Here is an 18,009-nt window from a genome sequence, read left to right on the forward strand (position 1 = left end):
CCTTTACTCAACACACAGTCACTAAGCGCTACATGTGCCAGGCACTGTGAGAGATGCTGAAGCCATTGTTGTTGTTAAGTGCCATCGAATCCATGGTGGTGGTGGTTATGTGCCGTGGAGTCAGTTCCGACCCATGGCGACCCTGTACAGGGTTTCTGAGGCTGTAATCTTTATGGGAGCAGAAAGCGTCATCTTTCTCCCGTGGAACAGCTGGTAGTTTTGAACTGCTGACCCTGCGGTTTCGCAGCCCGATTCGTAACCACTACGCTACCAGAGCTCCTTATCGAGTCCATAGCAGTGCAGAAAACCTACAAAGTCCCTGCCTTTTGGGAGACAATGAACAAAACAAAGTAAGTGACGTGCTAGATAGTGATATGCACAGGGGAGGACAGAGAAGGCAGGGAGGGACTGTGAAATGTTGCTGAGGGTGGGGTGAGGTTTCAGAAAGGGTGGCCAGCAAGGCCTCATGAGAAGGCTGCTTTTGAATAAACACTTGTAGGAAGTAAAGACGCAAGTCCTGGCAGAGGACGAGTATGTGCAAAGGCCCTGAGGCAGAAGCAGGCTTGATATGACTGAGGACAGGGTACCTAGCATGCTTGGAATAGAGAGAACATGAGGGATCCAGTTGGAACGGAGGATGGCAACTTTTAGTGGGGACCCATTCATGTCTGCCTGTATGCGGGTCCTGGGTGTGACTCTGCAGTAGTTGCAGTTTGGGGATGGGGGTAAGGGTCAAGGGCAGAGGCAAAAAAGCTGTTTGGAGGTGACAGCATTGACACAAGTGGGAGGCATAGTGATGCAGGCTGGGGTGGCAGTGGAGTGTGAAATGGGAGCACAGAGAGGGATGGGGGGTGCACCCTTCATGTGGGTCAAGGAGCCCTGAGGTGGGCTGAGGGGAAGCAAAAGTTGGCAGCAACAATTTGGGCCTGAGCCACTGGACAGCTCAGGGACTATCAGCTTTCAGGGGGATGACCTGGAAGCTGTTTTGAGACATGCTGTCCAGAAGGTCTGGACACGTCCCAGGGAAGCTCTGCAGGCTGTGGAGGGATATGGAAGTTGGTTATCAGGGAGACTGAGGCCCTCCCAGGGAAGTGGGTGCCAAGGACCGAGCCTGGGCTGACTCTGGGTAGCCGAGATGAGAAGGGACCAGTGGAAGGCTGAGGAGGAGTCACTGGGGTGTGCCTGGTGTCCTGGGACCCACAGGAATCACCAGCTCAGAGTGTAGATGATCCTGGACACACCTTGGTGTGAGTGTTGTCATGGAATGGGGTCCCCGAGACTCTGGGCTTGGGAAAGAGTGGGGAGAGAAAGTGTGGGTGCCTCTCTTCTGAAAGGGGTGTGCCATCTGGAGTGGGGGGTGGGATGGAGGGAGGGTGGCATGTTCCCTGAAGGAGGACACAGGGTGGTCACTGAACAGGAGGAGAAAGGGGCAGGGCAGGGATGGGTCTGTCGTGACCACCCGGGAGACTGTGCTATTCATCTGTGATGTGTTGGGGTAGGCAGTGTCCTCCAGGATGGGCAGGGAAGGGCAGTCAGTGAACTGGAGGTGTCTGTGGGATGGGAGCCACGAGGCTGTGGCTGGAGGGGCTCTGAGCAGCCGAGGAAATGGCAGCCAACACCCAACCCCCCCCCCGCCCCAGGGTGTGCTCAAGGAGGCCTGCCTCCAGGTGGGTCCCATGACATCCTCTGCCACTCCTTCATCCTTACAGATGGGCTGGTCACTGCAGACTTGCTCGTGGGAAACCAGGGACTGTTTGCTGCCCCTTGACTTGTCACCATTGGAGCCTGCTCGGACTGAGCCTGCTGTCCTCCCAGTGCTCAGGCTGGGCCCAGGGGAGTCATGGACACAGACTGGCAGCCACCTCATTCAGGGTCCTCTCTCAGCTTCACCTCTGAAGTGAGGTGTGGGACAGAAGCCTCTAGTGGGAGGGAGGCAGCGAGAGCAGCTGTGTGGAGCATTTTTATTTAAAATGTGGAGCACAATGTGGGGACCAGGGTCGCTTAGGGTCATCTGGAGGGTGGACGGCACTCTTGCCTTGCCCCTCCTTGGGGTCACGGTACACTACTGCTCTCAGGACACAGTGGCCACCTCTAGTTCGAGGCTTCCAGGACACCTCCAGGAAGGTGGGGCTGCGGACTGGTGCCCTTTGCCAAGACGCGCAGGTGCTTGAAGGCAGTGGGCAGTGGGCGGCCCAGGAATGGAGGGGTGGTCACGTCGTGGATCATGATCACATACTCCCCTGAAAAAGATGGGGTGCTCATTCTCAGGCATCCCCCAGTGGGCAGTGATGGAAGCAGGCCATGGCTCTGACCGCTATAGGAACCACCATCTGCCCTGGCCTCTGTCTCTGGCACTGAATCCCACTCAAAAGCCAGAGTCTGGTTTAAAAGATGAGAATCCGATCATCTCCCCTCCTCTTGCTTCCATGAGCCACAAAGTCCCCAGCCCACCTGCTGCCTGTCTATGCTGCCCATGGTCCTCTTCCCCTGACCCCAACCCTGGCCCTGTTGTCATTGTCTTGGGACCTGCTCGAGGCCTGGCCACCTCATCATGTGTCTCCTTGGCACTGGGCAACTTGTCTGCCACCCCACCCAGAGGTCCTGGCCTCATGGTCTCACTGCTGGGGTGCTGTGGATCTGGATGAATTGCTGAGTGGCACCGCTTCCATCTTGGCCCGACTCAGCCAGCATCTCAGGGGGTAGATTGTTGTTGGTAAATGCCATTGAGTCGGTTTCGACTCATAGGGAACCTGCATAAGGTTTCCAAGGAACGGCTGGTGGGTTTGAACTGCCAACCTTATGGCTAGCAGTCAAGTGCTTATCCTACAGTATCACACCAAGACTTTAAAGTGCCGCTGAGTTGGTTCTGATTCATAGTGACACTGTAAGTGTTTCCAAGGAGTAGCTTGTGGGTTTGAACCACCAACCTTGCAGTTAGCAGTTCAGTGCTTATTTTACAGAACCACACCAGGTCCCCCAAGCCCCCTATGCAGGCAGAGACCTACCCTCAGCTGACTTGGGTCATGTAACCTGGCCAGAGTGGGGAGGTTTGCTTTTGAAAAGACTTCCTCATCTTTTCAGAAGGAAAATACTTCATTTTCTCTAGAACATTTACAGACAAAGCAGACGTTCTGAAAATAGGGTACATTCCATTTGTTCTGAAGCCCCACCGCACCCCTTAGGCTCAGGGCAGGGGTAGCACAAGCCTCCCGGGGTGGCAGAGCCCTGGGAAGGCAGCTCCCCTGGAGGGGAACACAGGGCTTCTTGGGAGTGAAGGAAAAGCACTTTTCCTTTTGGCTGTCTGTAAACTGTCTGGAGAGCTTCAAAGTTGGAGAAGCCATAAAAAAGAAAATAAGAAATAACAAAAGTGAGGTTGCCATGGAAACCACCCTCTCCCCTCCCCTGGGTCCTCCGGCTGGCACCGAAGCGTGGAAAAAGCTCACCGGCCCCCAGCTCACACCAGGAATGTGGCCGCCTCGGAACCAGAGCAAAAGGGTGGCCATGGTGGATAGCGGGCAGCAGTCCAGACACCAGGTCTGGGGCGCACACTGCTGTGAGTCGCCTTGCAGTCATTCTTAACTCGGCCGTCGGAGGGCGCTGTGCACGACCAAGCATTCCTGGCGCGAGGCAAAAGTGGGCCCTGGGGCGGATGCAGGAACGTACTGGGCCGAGTCAGTGCCTGCAGATGCAGTCATAGTGCTGGGGGCCTGGGCTGGGGGCTGGCAAGGGGCGCCCATTCCTCGGCCTGTCAGGCCTGGGCCATGGCCGGGGTGCAGGGGCCAGCCTGGCAAACAGCCGCGGGCAGCCTCCCCAACCGACTGGCTGAAGAAAGGAGCGCATGGCAACAGCGCCATGTTTCCAAGCAGCACTGGTTTCTAGGCGTTCCTGGGAACACACAGCTCAACCAGCCTGCGGCCAAGGGAACCGGGGAGTGTGTGAGCTCACAGTGGGCATCAGCCACGGGGCCTGGATGCAGCCCTGAGCTGACCCTGACACATGGGGAGGCCGGCAGGAGGCATCTGGTCTGGGGGCTGCCGAGCTGGCTTCAGAGTCACCTGCACCCAGCTCCAAGACCTGGTGTGTGGTGCTTCCTTGGGTCCTAGACTGGTGTCCTTCCTGAACCCAGCCCTTTGGACCTGCATCTCAGCCTGGACGTTGCCCCACATGACCCCTCAACCCTGGGAGCGGGTCAGTGTCGGAGAAATCCGCACCCCGGTATGATTCTGGGAGATGCTGGGAGAGGGTGGCCAGAACCCAGCAAGTTTCCTTGTGTCACTGAATGTGTGTGTGGTGCTTGTCCATTTCACCAATAGCCACTCCTCCTCAGGCATACACAAGGGTCTGTCCAGGGTCCATGGATAGTCAGCATGGGGCTCAGCTTGAAGGGTCAGGGGAAAGAGGTGGGGTGCTGTTCTGACTCTGGCATTGCCCTGGTGGCAGCTGGCCAACTGAGGCCTGGTCCCTGGCATGACCATTTTAGCCCTGGGACTGCAGGTGGATCCGTGTCCACTGCTCAGGGACCTCAGTCTCTTGACTCTGAGTTGTCAGCTCAGTGGCCATGGATGTGGCGGTCACCCTGCCAGGACACGGTCATCCTTCAATTTATGGCCTGCTGTCCTCTGTCATCTCTTTTCATGCCTATTCCTCTCTCCAGTCCCTGTACCCTCATGCCGAGGCTCCATGACACCATCCAGAGGCTGTTTCCATTGGCTTGTCTCTCAAACGCCCTTGAGTCCTCCCTCTCCCCAGCTCCACTGGCCAAGGCTCCGTGTTCCCTTCTGTCTCCGTCTGTCTCAGCCCCTCTGGGCATGTGCTCCACTGGCAGCCAGGGCCTCCTTCTGCCCCCACTCCCTGGTCACTCCAGGAATGCTCAACACTCTGTCCCCAAGACACCCACAGACCGCTCTGCAGGTGAGAGACAGACATTCAGCCGACACTCAGCTGTGGGGCCATGAGGAATCAGGACCATGAGGCAGTGGCTGGCTGCACCAGGGGACACTGTCTCACTGGGTGATCGGGCCGCAGCTGCTCCCATGGGGTGATGCCCCTCACCCCAGATGTATGGAAACACATTGAGATGCTGGCTTCACATTGCTCCTAACACTCCAAACCTCCCCTGAATTGATCACATCACCTTATTATACCCCACCCCTGACCCCGATGAGGAGACTGAGGGTCAGAGTGGTTCTTCCTCTCCTCTGTGTCTCCTGGTTTGGGAAGAGCTTGCATTTCTGTGTCACTTAGCGATGGGCCCATGCTGGGAACCCCATCTGCTTGGTGTGTGGCATAGGTGTTTGGAGGCCATGGAGGGGGTGCATGGGGGGGGTGCACAGCAGGAGGTGACTTCCACGTACTGACTACCTGTGGACAGATAATGTGCCCAAGCCCCCACCTGACAAACGGACACTCTCCAGCGGGTGAGGAAGAGACCAAGGGTCTGAGAGGAACACAGTTCCTACCTAGAGGCAGTGAGGTGCCTTGAGTCTTTCTCTGGACCCTCTCCAGTGCTGTCTTGGGCCCCATGGCCCCTCTGTGGCTTAAGGATGCCCGTAAATAATGGTTTTCAGAGAAGACCACAGAGCCAGGCCCTCTGAGCTGGGAGCCTGCAACATGTGTGAAGGGTAGAGTGGGAGCAGAGGAGTTCTCAAGGAAGGGCACTCCAGCAGAGAAGCCAGAGCTGGCTGCCTGGCTTGAAGCCCGCAGCAGGGCACAGCAGTGTGGCCTCACCCTTGGCACTGCTTCGGGACGGGTCGTCCTGCCCCACCTCAGCTCCCTGCAGGGCCCTTTTCTGCTGCGGATGCCCACAGAGTTGGTTTGGGAGACAAGGAGGCTGGGTCCGGTAGGGTGCACTATCCCAGCCAACACCCACCGAGCTTTCTGATTCCCAGGGGCTGGGGGCCCGGCTGGGTGTGAGGCGAGGGTTGAAGTCAGGATGTTGTCAGAGGAGTGAGCAGGTGGGCCCTGCTTCCAGGCACTGATGTAAGTGGTTGGCTGTGTCCTGGCACTATTGAATCAGGATGATAGCTGGAGGCTGGACCTCGCTCAGGGACCACACCCTTGCCTTCCCTCCCAAGGGCTGTCTCTGCCCATCTACCTGGGTAAGCTGTCACAGGCTCAGCTGTGGCCAGGCCCTTCCCTCTGGCTGTCCCGTTAGACCTGTAGGGAGAAGAGAGACACATGTGTTTCCAGGGTCCCAGCTGCACTCCACAGCCCCTGACTCCTGAGAACAGGGCTGGTGGCATGGCCTGTCCATGTCTGGGGTGGACTCTGGAAACTCTGAGGACAATGAGACCCCCAGACACCCTGACTGGCGGACCACAGCCTCCTGGCATGGGTAGAAAGGGCTTGATGAACTGGCCAGACTCTGACCCTATGCTCAGCTTCAATACCATGTTCCCAGCTTGGGTGATAAAAAATTGACGGCATCAGATTTTGGAATTGCTTGATTTGGAGTGGGGAGGAGTGGGCCTCGGCCCGCTCCCAGGAGTCAGGGGGAAGGGCAGGAAGATAAATAATTGAGGAGCAAGAATAATTGGAGTCTGTCGGACTGCCAGCTTGAAGAGAAATAAACGGGGTTACAAGAATCCTAAGAGTTTTTACAGAACCCCCAGGGCTTTGAAAAAACAGACTTAGAGCCAGGACGGCGCGCTGAGGTCCGGGCATGCGGAAACGGTGGAGGTGGGTTGAGCGGGAACATGGGGGTGCAGACCGTGATGGCTGCGCTGCACGCAGTGGGGCCATGGTGCCATGAGGGACTGTGGCCTTGTGGGGAAAGGCATCCTGGCTGGAGAAGGGACTCTTTCTGAGCAGGTCTTATCCATTGTGACCCAGCATCCCTCCCTACCCTACCCCCCCCCCCCCGTGTTCCTTGGAGGGTCACAGACATATGCATTTTCCAGTGGGTGCAGTGGGGTTCTGTAGGAGAGGCTCAGGCCCAGTGGTCACCCTGATGGACAGGTCTGTGCTGGGCTTGCCAGTACATGGGACCACAAAATAGCAGAAGGAAAGCCACCCGGGGGAGGGGAAGGCTGGGCGCGTGGAGGCGCTACAGTGTTGGGTAGGGGTGGTTTGGTTCCAGGAATATCAACTGGGACCCAACCATGTACAGGATGCTGGGATCAGCCTTCAGGAGCTGGGACAGGAGCTGTTATACTTTGAGATGGTTAACAGATTTCCTTTCAGAATGCTGGCTCTGCCTCAGCAGAAAAGGATGCTGGGGAGGCTTATACCCATGGAGTGAGGTGGAAGCATGGCATTGGCAACAAGAAGGAGCCTGTATAGAGGACATGAGGAACAAGCCAGTGTCCCAGCTGAGGCTGGAAGGAGCTTCTAGAGGTACCCAACCCTGTTCTGGGGGATCACCTCTCTCGATCCCCGCACTTTCAAGTTCAAGGCTTCCTCTTTATCACTGATCCAGGTCCTTTTTCATTGGTTCTTGTGTTTGGGGTTCATTCTTGAAACTGTGGCTTGCCTCCCGTTTCCTGTCTCTCAGGGATTGCTCTCCCTTGCTGATGTTTTGTGAGCTATTGTCTCATGCCTCATCCAGTTGTTAGGTTGCTTCTAGCAGGGTAAATCTTTCTTCATCTTGGCTAAAGCAGAAGTCATTTCCACACTTACAGACCAAAACAAGATGTGCCTTTCAATTCTCCATCCTGCAGTGGAGAGCCAGAGGTGGGGACCATCCACATGTCCACAACCTGTGGACTTGGAAACTTACGTGGGTTTTGTAAACAGCAGATATTCTTACTGCCCATTTCCCTTAGAAATCTGCTGCTCCTTGGAGAGGTTGCCTACACACCCAGAGTCTGTCCTGGCAGTTGGAAGTGGTTGGCCGGCGAGCTCGGTCCCACGGAGGCCCCTTCCCCAGCCTGGAGAGCACATAGAGCTGGATCCTGAAGGATCTGTGGTCAGTACACGGAGCTGGGTGTTTGTAGGGCTCCAAAAGTATCCAGTAGAGGTGGGCCTCAGTTCAGCACAGCAGTCTTCAGCATTTAGCAGCAATTTGGAGAACAACCGTAAGAACCTCATTCTAATAATCAAGCTGTCGACATTCAATCTCTGAATATTTACAGTCCTAAACAGCAGGAGAAAGATGAGGCTTTCTGCTCCCGTAAAGATTTACAGCCTCGGAAACCCTGTACAGGGTCACTATGAGTCGGAACCGACTCCACGGCACAGAACCACCACCACCACCAAACAGCGGCTGTGATCATTCAACGTGAAGGTCCAGGCAGTGGGAGGAGAAACACCAGCTACCAAGGAGTAGACTTTGATTCAGTGTCAGAGTAGAGCTGTGCTGTATGGAGTTTCCTGTGGTTGATTTTTCAGAAACAGATCCTCAGACTTTTCTTCCAATGTGCCTCTGGGTGAGCGCAAACCTCCAACCTTTTGATTAGAGGCCAGAGTCTCCTGAGAGGGGCACACAACTAACTATTTGAATGTTCTCAATGGAGCCATTGAGGCCAGCTTCCATAGGTGCAGGACAAGTGTGTATAGTGGGCAGTAGGGGCCGTGGGCCACCTTGGTGTAGATGATGTATATGTTAAACAGCCGGTCACTTCAGGCATATGTGCTGTTGAGACTGTCTGCATTAGCCAGGATGGGAGGTAAGGAGACAGGGAACACAGACATGGAAGCACCTAAGAGCAAGGGCTCAAGGGTCATTTGGAATGTCGGCCTCACCGGAGCCTCTTTTGATGACATCCATCTGATGAGCACCACAAGACACTTGGGTGTCTTATGAGCCAAACCAAGTGGGGAAAGAAGGACATGGAGCAGCAAGGACATTTAGCGTGACTATTCATCCATGGAGAGCAAGACTTGGAGGGGAAGGGGATTGAGAAAAACAAAATGCCATTGACTTCTTCATACCCAGCCACTTAAGCCATCTCTTTGGAGTCCCTTGGATACAGACGGGCCTTGAAAGAAAGGCCTGGCAATCTACTTCCACGAAATCACAGCCCTGAACAACCCTGTGAAACTCAGTTCTGCTCTGAGATGCATGGGTCACTGTGAGGCAGCGCTGACTGGATGGTAATACTTTGCAGTCAGCCTCTGCCGAACTTGCAGAGGGTCTTCAAACCAAACTTATCATGTGGGTTTGAATTCTTTAACTTTGAATTTGGGGACATTTCAAAATATATCCAGAAGCAGAGAGAGGAGGGCAGTGATGTGGTCAATTTGGGTCATAGGCCAATTGACAGAGAAGCAAACCCAAAATCCGCTCATGTGTGTCTCTAACAGGTAAAAAAGCACCCCATGACTCTAATACTCGCCATTACATCCTCTCCCAAAGTGGGTTTCCATCTGAGACGACCCCAGCTCCATGTGCTAGCATCAGCCAGTGTGGTTCCCAGGTCTCTTTAGTCTATGAATGGCCCTCTCCTTGTTTTTCAAAACACATGTGTTGTTGAAATCAGGTGGTGGTCCGGCTAAGCCCTGCATCATCTGGGGGTGGGGGGCACCCCTTGATCCTTGTGTGTGCTGTAATGGGCAGCTCTGTGAGGGTGTTTTTTTCACCAGGGGGTCACGGGGCTCTGTCAGCACAGCTAACCATGACTGCCTGGACCCGCAGGTTCCCTGGGGGTCATGATGGATTTATTTAACAACACTTCTTTTCCTTACAGTATTAGTTTGAAGTAAATTAAGTATGAGTCACTTGTGAAATAGGGAAATTCCAGGCGTATCTGTACACATGAGTCACTAGGCTTGGCTTGGCTGGGCCTCTGGCTTTGGTCTGGCTTGCCCATGGTGGGTAGGGTGGGCCTTCAGGGTGGACAGCTATGAGTATCATGGCCCCTCTCCTTGGTGGTGCTTCCCCTGGTACCACACTGGCCAGAACTGGTCACACAGTCACTGTGTGGTTTGCCACTGGAAAATTATGGAACTGAGTTCTATTGGGTTTTTCATAGCTGTGACTTTAAGGAAGTGGTTTGGCAGGTTTTTCTTCCAAGGCACATTTGTATCCAAGTACTTAACAAATGCTCCATGTGATTAAGAGCAGGAGTTCTGGTGTGGCACTGCGGGTTAATGCGCTGGACAACAAGGTTGGTTTGAACTGCAAGGTTGGCGATGGAATTGACTCAGTAGTGGGTTTTTATGTAAAACGTAATTGTCAAGTTAGCTCCTAAGATGGTTTGGAGATTCTCTGCAGGTGCAAATGTGTTTGGGAGGGGGGTCACAGATCCAGGGGTCCATGAAATGCCTGGTGAAGCTGATTTGCCAACACCCGATCATCTACCCAGATTCATCTACCCAGATCAGTGAAGGCTCTTCGTGGAAGATCAAAGGGTTTTCAGGAGACTAGAGCACATAGGAAGGAGCTCTGGTAGCGTAGCAGTTACGAATCGGGCTGCGAACCACAAGGTCAGCAGTTCGAAACTACCAGCTGTTCGCGGGAGAAAGAGGAGGCGTTCTGCTCCCGTAAAGATTAACAGCCTCATAACCCTGTACAGGGTTACTATGAGTCAGAACCGACTCCACGGCACATAGCCACCACCAGAGCACATAGGAAGCTGTCAGTGAGCAAGAGGCTGGGGGACCTGAAGGGGAGGTCGCTGGGTGCTCGATGGGGCCTGTGGTGAGGCCCCTTTAGTGCCCATGATGGCACGGGCTCCCTCACAGGGCTCAGGGCTCCGCTGGGTCCCAGGCAGGGAAGTCCTAGGAGCTTCCTCCCCCTGCCTCTCACCCTGTTCAGACAGGGGCTTCTCCATGAACATGCTTTGAAAGGTGAGGACCTGGTAGCTGGGGCTAGTCCAGACTTGGAACCAGATAGCCCCTTGCTATACAGATAGTATAGCTCTGGGTTGGGTCTGCCTGGGCCTGGCCCCCTCATAGTTAAGGGTGCCCCCCAACCGACCTGCCACTCCGTGAGGGACTGGGATATTTCCTCTCCCAGGTCCTGCTGACCTGTAGCAGAGGGATGGTGAGGGTGAAGCTGCACTGAGGTGCCTGGTCCTGCGCCCTGGGGTGGGGACAAGGTATCAGTCCACAGACAGTGGTGGGTCAGAAGTATTCCCCAGAACTAACTGGAGGTATTAGCGCAGGATGCCGTGGAAGGAGAGGCAAGGCTAAAAGCCAACCAAGACGCAGCTGCGACGTGAGAGTGGGAGGTGTTCGGAGAGGATGACAACTCTCCCGGCCCACTTCCCCCAGCCTGGCTCTTGTCTGTGGGCCCCTGTGGAGGATCTATAGAAACTTCCAGAATCAGAACCATCCCCTACTGCTGTAGCGTGGCTGCTTAAAAGTGGGCCAGGGTAGGCACTGCTACGCCCTGAGGATGTGGGCAGTGAGGACTCAAGGACTACCTCACCCCAGCCCCAGGTCAGTAAATGGTGTGTCTCTGTCTCTACCCCTGCCATGCTGACCTTGTCCCTATAGGCCAGGTGGGTCTTCGACCCTGTGAAGGGTTAACGGCTACCCAGCTGCCTCATCTGCTATGATCATGACAATCCCTCCCCCCCACCCCCCCTCCGCTATGTCAGGCGGGAAGTGTCCCTGCTGTGGCGGACCAGTGGCGGGTGGACACGCCTGGGCCCAGCTGTTTGCCCAGCCTCACACTTGCTTTAGTTTATTTTCTTGCTTCTACCAGGCAGGGCTCCATTTTCAACTCTGAAAGTTTTCTAAAAAGGTTAAAAAAAATCCCTACCAACCCCTTCTCTTGCCCACCCCCACCCCCAACGCCCACCCAGAGGAGATTCTAGCCCAGGGGTGGTGGCAGCTCAGGCCAGGTGGCAGCTGGGCCCACCTTTTGTGGGGCCTGATGCCTGATGGTGGGTAAGGGTACCCATGAGGGGCAGCCCCTCAGGATGGGTGCAGCCAGCAGGGTGCCCTCCTGGCCTTGGGACCCAGGTGTCCTGTAGCTCCATCACCTAGCTCCCTGTAGCCACACAGATGAGGTTTGCACTGCCGGGGTGGTGGGGTACAAGGAGATGACAGAATTCAGAGCTTCTACGCACACCCATCCTCATGGGAGCTTCATCCGTGGGGTGCCCTGCTCCACATCTGCCTAGGATGGACCCCCAACCCACAGCCAGGCCTCACTGTGTGGACCTTCAATGCCGTTCTAGCCCCAGGGTCCCTCTGGGTTGGAAGGAACCCGCCAAAGGGGCAGCAGGGTGAGTGAGCTTCCAGAGCTGGCATGTACCCATTGGGTGACCAGGCAGTTCTGCTGACCACAAGCGAGTCCATGGCAGGCGACCATCAGGCTAAACTCAGCAGGCCTCCTCCTCTGTCTGTTGTGCTTGCTGTCTGGGTGGGTGGGCCACTGTTCGTGTTGCTCCTCCCCAGCTGGGCATTGTTCTGTGGGCTTCCAACACTGGGCGCCTGCAGGCTGTGGGCTTGTGCCCGGACCTGGCCATCTGCTTGTCAGCTTCTCATCATACAAACTGGACCCTGTGGGCACAGTCCCTGGCCTGGCCAGCCTCACTGGATGCCCCATGGACCCCTGTGCTCAGAGGAAGGGCACTTGTACCTTGCCATCCTCATCAATCAAATGACCCGACTCCTCGAAGGACGCCTCTGTACTGAGGGGTGGCTCATCCAATGGCCTGGCCTGACAAGGAGTGACAGCTGGCCATCGTGGCTTCCATGGTTGGGGAGTGTGAGGAGCTAGAATGCAGGTGCTCCACCCCAGGGGTATGTCTTGGTGGCCGAGCAATCTCTTCCGGGCCTAGTGGCCAGGGCCAGGCTGGACCCAAGGGGGCGTTGGTGTAGAGCAGCCATCCTACTTGAGGATAGAACATGAACGGTGCCATCTGCGTCGGTCTAATGACTGATTAAATGACTAATCACAGAAGTCTTCATTAAAACCAGTTTTCTTCCAGCCCCGGGGTGGGGGGCTCAGGTGGACGTGGTGGGTTGTGGTAGACCGCCTGTTTGCCCTCAGGCACGAGATCCGGGTTTCTGGAGAAGGTGGCCCTCATTTCCATGGCAGTCCCTGTGTGCCGGGCGTGTCCCCCGCACCGTTACTAATCGAGCCCAGCATTTGCAGCTGACACCATTTCACACGTTCAGGAACTGACGGGGCTCTTTGTCATGGGGTGGAATTCTGTAATCCGCCAGGAATGTCTCCACAGGAATGCAGTGAGAGGCCTGGGAGGGGAGGGTCTCCTGTGAGGGGGGCTGCCCCCCCCACCCGCAGCCTGCTGAGACTCTCAGGGCGTCCACCTCACACTAGAGGAGCTGCTCCAGCAAGCACCACACGCTGGAAATTTCGAGAAGTGTTCCACGTGGCCACAGGCTGAAGCTGGGCCTGATTTTCCCTGGCCCAGGGCACAGATGGACTGGGCAACAAGACTGGCCTCTGAGCAACCCAGGACCCACTTCCTGGCATGGGGCTCTGCCCCTCACCTCAATTCTTCCCTGCATGAGGATTTGTGTGTTGGGGTGGGAGGTCCTGTGGGGAGGGCAGGTGGGGAGGTGTCCCACCTTAGCTCCTGCTGGACCACTCCTGGAGGTGGGGGGGATCAGTCCCTTGTTTTTGGCTGTGTGTGTGTGTGTGGGGGGGGTGGCTTTCTCAGACCCCATGGTGCCAGCAGAGAAGAGAGGCCGAAGGCTCAGGCTGTCTGACAGTGGACCTGAGACCCTCACGTGAATGTGAAGCCCGCCCTCACCCTAAGATGCCCTTCTCAGGGGGCACAAAGGTAGTGTTTCTTCCCCAGAGATGACATTCTAGAATATCTGCCTCAAAGTTTAGAACAAAAGCCGGTGTTTCTCCCCAGCAGCCACCCTTCTCATGTAAATTAGAAAGCTGCTCAGCTCTGAAATTACAGGGTGGTGTCACCCTGAATCTGTGTGTGTGTGTGGGGCGCCCTTCCCACTGCTTCTATTGTCTGAGCCTCTGGGATGGTGGGGGGCTGCCCACGTGGACCAGCATAGACTGGGGTGCGGCTAGTAAGTGAGGGCACAGGGATGGGGACAGGGAATAGCTTGCCCAGTGCCCCAGGGGACAGGAGGTGGCCGCTGCCCTGTGGGCTTCTTCTAGACAGCTAGAACTCAGCTTCACTTGGCTGCTCCCCAGTCTCTACTATAACTCCAGACCCCCAGGGTACCACACCCACAGGTGGCAGCTGGGTGGCCTTCATGATTTGGCCCAAGTGGGCACCAGGAAGGAGGTCTGCCTCTCCGACTGGTCACTGGTCATCTCCCAGGACCTGGAGCAGACTCCTCGTCCAGGGGTGTCCTGTGTGGTGCCCTGTGTGTTGCCCTGGGGGACAGCAGAGTGGGGAAAGGTGGTGGAGAGTGTCAGTGTAGTCAAACGAGGGGACACAGACACAAGGGGGTCCTAGACTCTTGGGGTGTTTGCACTGGGGATTATCGGGAATTCCTGGGTGCAAGGGCAGAATTTCAGCTCACAACCCTGAGGCATTGGCATGGCCTGAGGGCTCTGGGGACCCACTTGGAGTCCCACTGAAGACCCAGCCCCCAGGCTGAGCTCTCCATCTGAACCATTGCTTCAGGGGCCAGTCGTCCTTCCCACTCCACCCGGAACTCTGCCATTTATGACAAAAGTCTTGATGGACCGACCTGTGGGGGAGGGGCTTTGCCAGGTGCCACTCCTCTGTTCCTGGGCTTGGTCCTTTCATGGGGTGGTGTCCATGCATATCCCATGGGGGTGGGGGCGGGGGGACCCTATAACAATCATCCTGATCTTGGCATGGATTTCTTAAATGCAAACCAGACGTGAGGGCTGAAAGCCCACGTGTTTTTGATTTTCCACAAAGAGTCAGGCTTTGGGGCTGGAAGGGGTCATGGTCCTAGAATTCCTAAAGGTGAGCTTTGCAGTGGGGAGCCAGGTTTGGAGTTGGGGAAGACAGAAGTCAGGTTGTGGAGTTGGGGGGACACACAGACACCCTCGGGAAAGGGACACTTGCAGGTGGGGGGCACTCAAGAGCTGGGAGAATTCCCACTCCAGGTCAGTAGTTCAGTGCCTCCCACCCAATCTGGGGTCTGTGGGTGGATGAGGAACACTCTGGGAATGGGAAGTGGTGGGATTGGGTAGGTAGGTGGGGGAGGCCTGGGTTGGGGGAATCAGTGGGGTTATCTGGGAGACACCTGGGGGTGGAAAGTGGGTGGGGGTTAGGTAGTTGAATGGGGGATTCTTGGGGGTCAGAAGGCCACCCGAAGTATGGGGTCCAGATGAGGGTTGGGTGGGAAATGTCTGAGAGTGGGAGGCAGTGGGGTTGGGTAGGGATGGCTGGGGAAAGCTTGTGGGTGGAGATGAGTGGGGGTTGGGGGTGGGACACCTGTGGTGGGTGGTAGGAATCTGGTGGGGATTTTGTGGGAGGTTGGGTGGAGGATACCTAGGGTGTAAGGTAAGTGTTGGGGGCTGTGTAGGGGACTGAGGGAGGTAAAGAATGGCATTGTTGTAGGAACTATGGGTCAGGTACATGGGCAGTGGAGGCTGTCTGAGGCTATGGACACTGGAGGGTCTGTTTCATTAGTGGCCACCTCAGATAGGGGAGTGGGAGAGGCTGGGCCTTAGCCTCCCCTCCACAGCTGGCTCCCTCCCCGGGGAGGCAGGATGAGCCTCGGGAGATGAGGCTAAAAATACCTCCCAGAGCGGCTATATTGGGAACACATAAGCTCAGCTGACTTTAGGCTCTGGGGAGGGCGAGCCCAGCTCGTCCACCCTGAGCACCAGGGAGCCTGGCCTTGGCCTCAAGCATCACCGCGACCCATGAAAACCAGCATGGGAGAGGCCTTTCCAAGGAAGCAGTGCACCCCAGCCTGAACACAGGAGACTCTGGACACAGGACAGATATGCAGGTGGCCGGAGGAAGGGGCCCAAGGGTCTCTCTGCTGAGACAAACTGTCAGCCTGTCAGTGTGGCTTCCACCATGGCCATACCACCCAGAACCTGGGGGCCTGTGCGTGTCTCAGATGTGGCTCTCACAGGTGACCATCCTGATGGAGTCTGGTGACCGTGGATACTTAAGCTCAGTGGGGTCTTTACATGTGCCTTTCTTGTGTGACAGCCCTTCCCTGTGGGCGGGTCTCAGCTCGTGCACTCCTGCCTGTCAGCACCTGCCACTGGCGTCCCCACGAGCCACCTAATTGCAGACAGCACATGCTGGGGCAGCCTGAGCTGGGATGCAGGCCCGTTTCTGTCTTCACCAAATGTCTTCTTTCCCGGGAGCCTCCTTCCTGGCTTAGTGCCTGCAGCCTGTGCTCCCTCGATGGCAAGTTGAATGTTGTCTGAGCCTGGCGGCGGCATGGAGCAGCGCTTCTGCCAGGTCCACTGGGAGCAAGGCTGAAACCCAGCGTGGGCATGGAGGGCAGCACGTGGAAGTCCTACACTGCCCCTCTGGGGACTTTCCTGTCCCAGGCACCCACCTACCCACCAGCAGCCCAGCCAGGACCCAGGCCCACTCTGTCTCCAGAAGGCTTTTGTCTCTTGGGATTGTGGTGCTTCTGTCAGTCCCCCCAGCCCTTGAACCATATGGGGTCCATGCCCCATGGCCAGTAGGGTTCTGAGTCCTTCCTATGTTTTGAATGCCACAGCTCCCGCTGGCAAGGGAGTTCACAGAGAATGCCTGGGAATGGGTGGCTGGATCCCAGAGCACAGCTTCAGTCCTACCCATGCCTCTCAGGGCCCATGGAGGGCAGGGGGACAAGCTGCTTCCTCAAGACGGACCTAGATATACTTCCTCAGAACTCAAGCTGTCCCCACACTCGGGTGACTAGCTGACCACTGGCATGCGGGGAAGGAAGCAGTTTCACCCCGAGGGGCTCCTCACAGAGAGCCACGCAACCCTCTCTAATTGTCAGAAGTCATCCGAACCTAATTTGGGTCATCCACTACTGAATTCTGAGCCTCAGTTTCTTCATCTATAAAATGAGACATCCATGATCCAGACACATGCAGTCAGGATGTCTGGCCCCCAACAACAAGACATAGGCACCCTTATAGATGGGGCCACTCTCTGCCCAAGGTGGTTGTCACCACCACTGATGTCGAAGGACATGGTCCCTCCTGGTGACTAGGGGCCTCAGCGGGTCTGCTCTGCCACACAGGGGTGATGTCTTCTGGGTAATTCACAGGGGTGGGGGTATAGGAGACCTCCCCATGAGTCTTTCCTTTGGATGCTTGATGATACCAAGATCTGGATGGCATGACGCCCGGGTCGTCACACTGCTGCAGTCTGGTGCACCCCAAGACCTCAGTCATGGGTGGACAGGCAGGTAGGCAGGCAAACTAGGTTTGTCAATGTCCCCCAGTAGGGTGCCCCCTTGCATATCTGTTCCTGGGGGTGGGGTGGTTGTGTGGTCAGGCCGTTGGGGGATGTAGGGGACTGTGGAGGTACAGGGAGTCCTGCCCCATGACAGGGAGGTGGAGGTGGGCATAAGAGCAGTGGGCTCCCCCACTAGGGTGAAATGGGTGATGATCCACAGGTCACATGGTTCAGAGCCTCCACAAGAGCCCTTCCCAAGCAGGAGGCTAGGACCTGGTCAGCACCCCAGGTGCCCCACTGTGCCCACTATGCTCAAGCAGGTAATCCCTGGTTGTTGTTGTTTAGTGCTGTGAAATCGTTCTGACTCACAGTGACCCTGTATAATAGATAGGGTTTCTGAGGAGTGACTGGTGGGTTTGAACTGCCAATCTGTGGTTATCAGTCCAGTGCTTATCCGTCAGCACCATACGAGGACTCCCAATCCTGGGTTGTTGTTGTTGTTAAGTGCTGTTGAGTCTGTTCCAACTCATAGCAATTCTATATAGGGTTTCCGAGGAGCAGCTGGTGGGTTTGAACTGCCGACCTTGTGGTTCACAGTCTAGTGCTGATCCTACAGTGCCACACCAGGAGTCTAATCACTCCTTAACCAGGAATTAGTTGAATTCTGGGTGTAGCGTAGTGGTTACGAATTGGGCTGTGAACCGTAAGGTCAGCAGTTCGAAACTACCAGCGGTTCCACCGGAGAAAGATGAGGCGTTCTGCTCCTGTAAAGATTAACAGCCTTGGAAACCCTGTGCAGGGTCGCTATGAGTCGGAACCGACTCCACGGCACATA

At 56.0% G+C, this 18,009-nt stretch overlaps 1 protein-coding gene across 1 annotated transcript in view; it reads right to left on the reverse strand.

The window, feature by feature from the left end:
• Window positions 1-2,091: 2,091 nt before the first annotated feature.
• MORN1 (MORN repeat containing 1) overlaps window positions 2,092-18,009 on the reverse strand; it is a 112,384-nt gene continuing 96,466 nt past the window's right edge. The window contains exons 14-16 of the mRNA XM_006871778.1: window positions 5,728-5,903; window positions 3,581-3,754; window positions 2,092-2,240 (exon numbers count right to left, since the gene is read on the reverse strand). Of these exons, the coding sequence (XP_006871840.1) occupies window positions 2,092-2,240; window positions 3,581-3,754; window positions 5,728-5,903 (499 nt within the window). The remainder of the gene's footprint in view (window positions 2,241-3,580; window positions 3,755-5,727; window positions 5,904-18,009) is intronic.

Source organism: Chrysochloris asiatica, unplaced genomic scaffold, assembly GCF_000296735.1.
Source record: "Chrysochloris asiatica unplaced genomic scaffold, ChrAsi1.0 scaffold00173, whole genome shotgun sequence".
NCBI lineage: Eukaryota > Metazoa > Chordata > Mammalia > Afrosoricida > Chrysochloridae > Chrysochloris > Chrysochloris asiatica.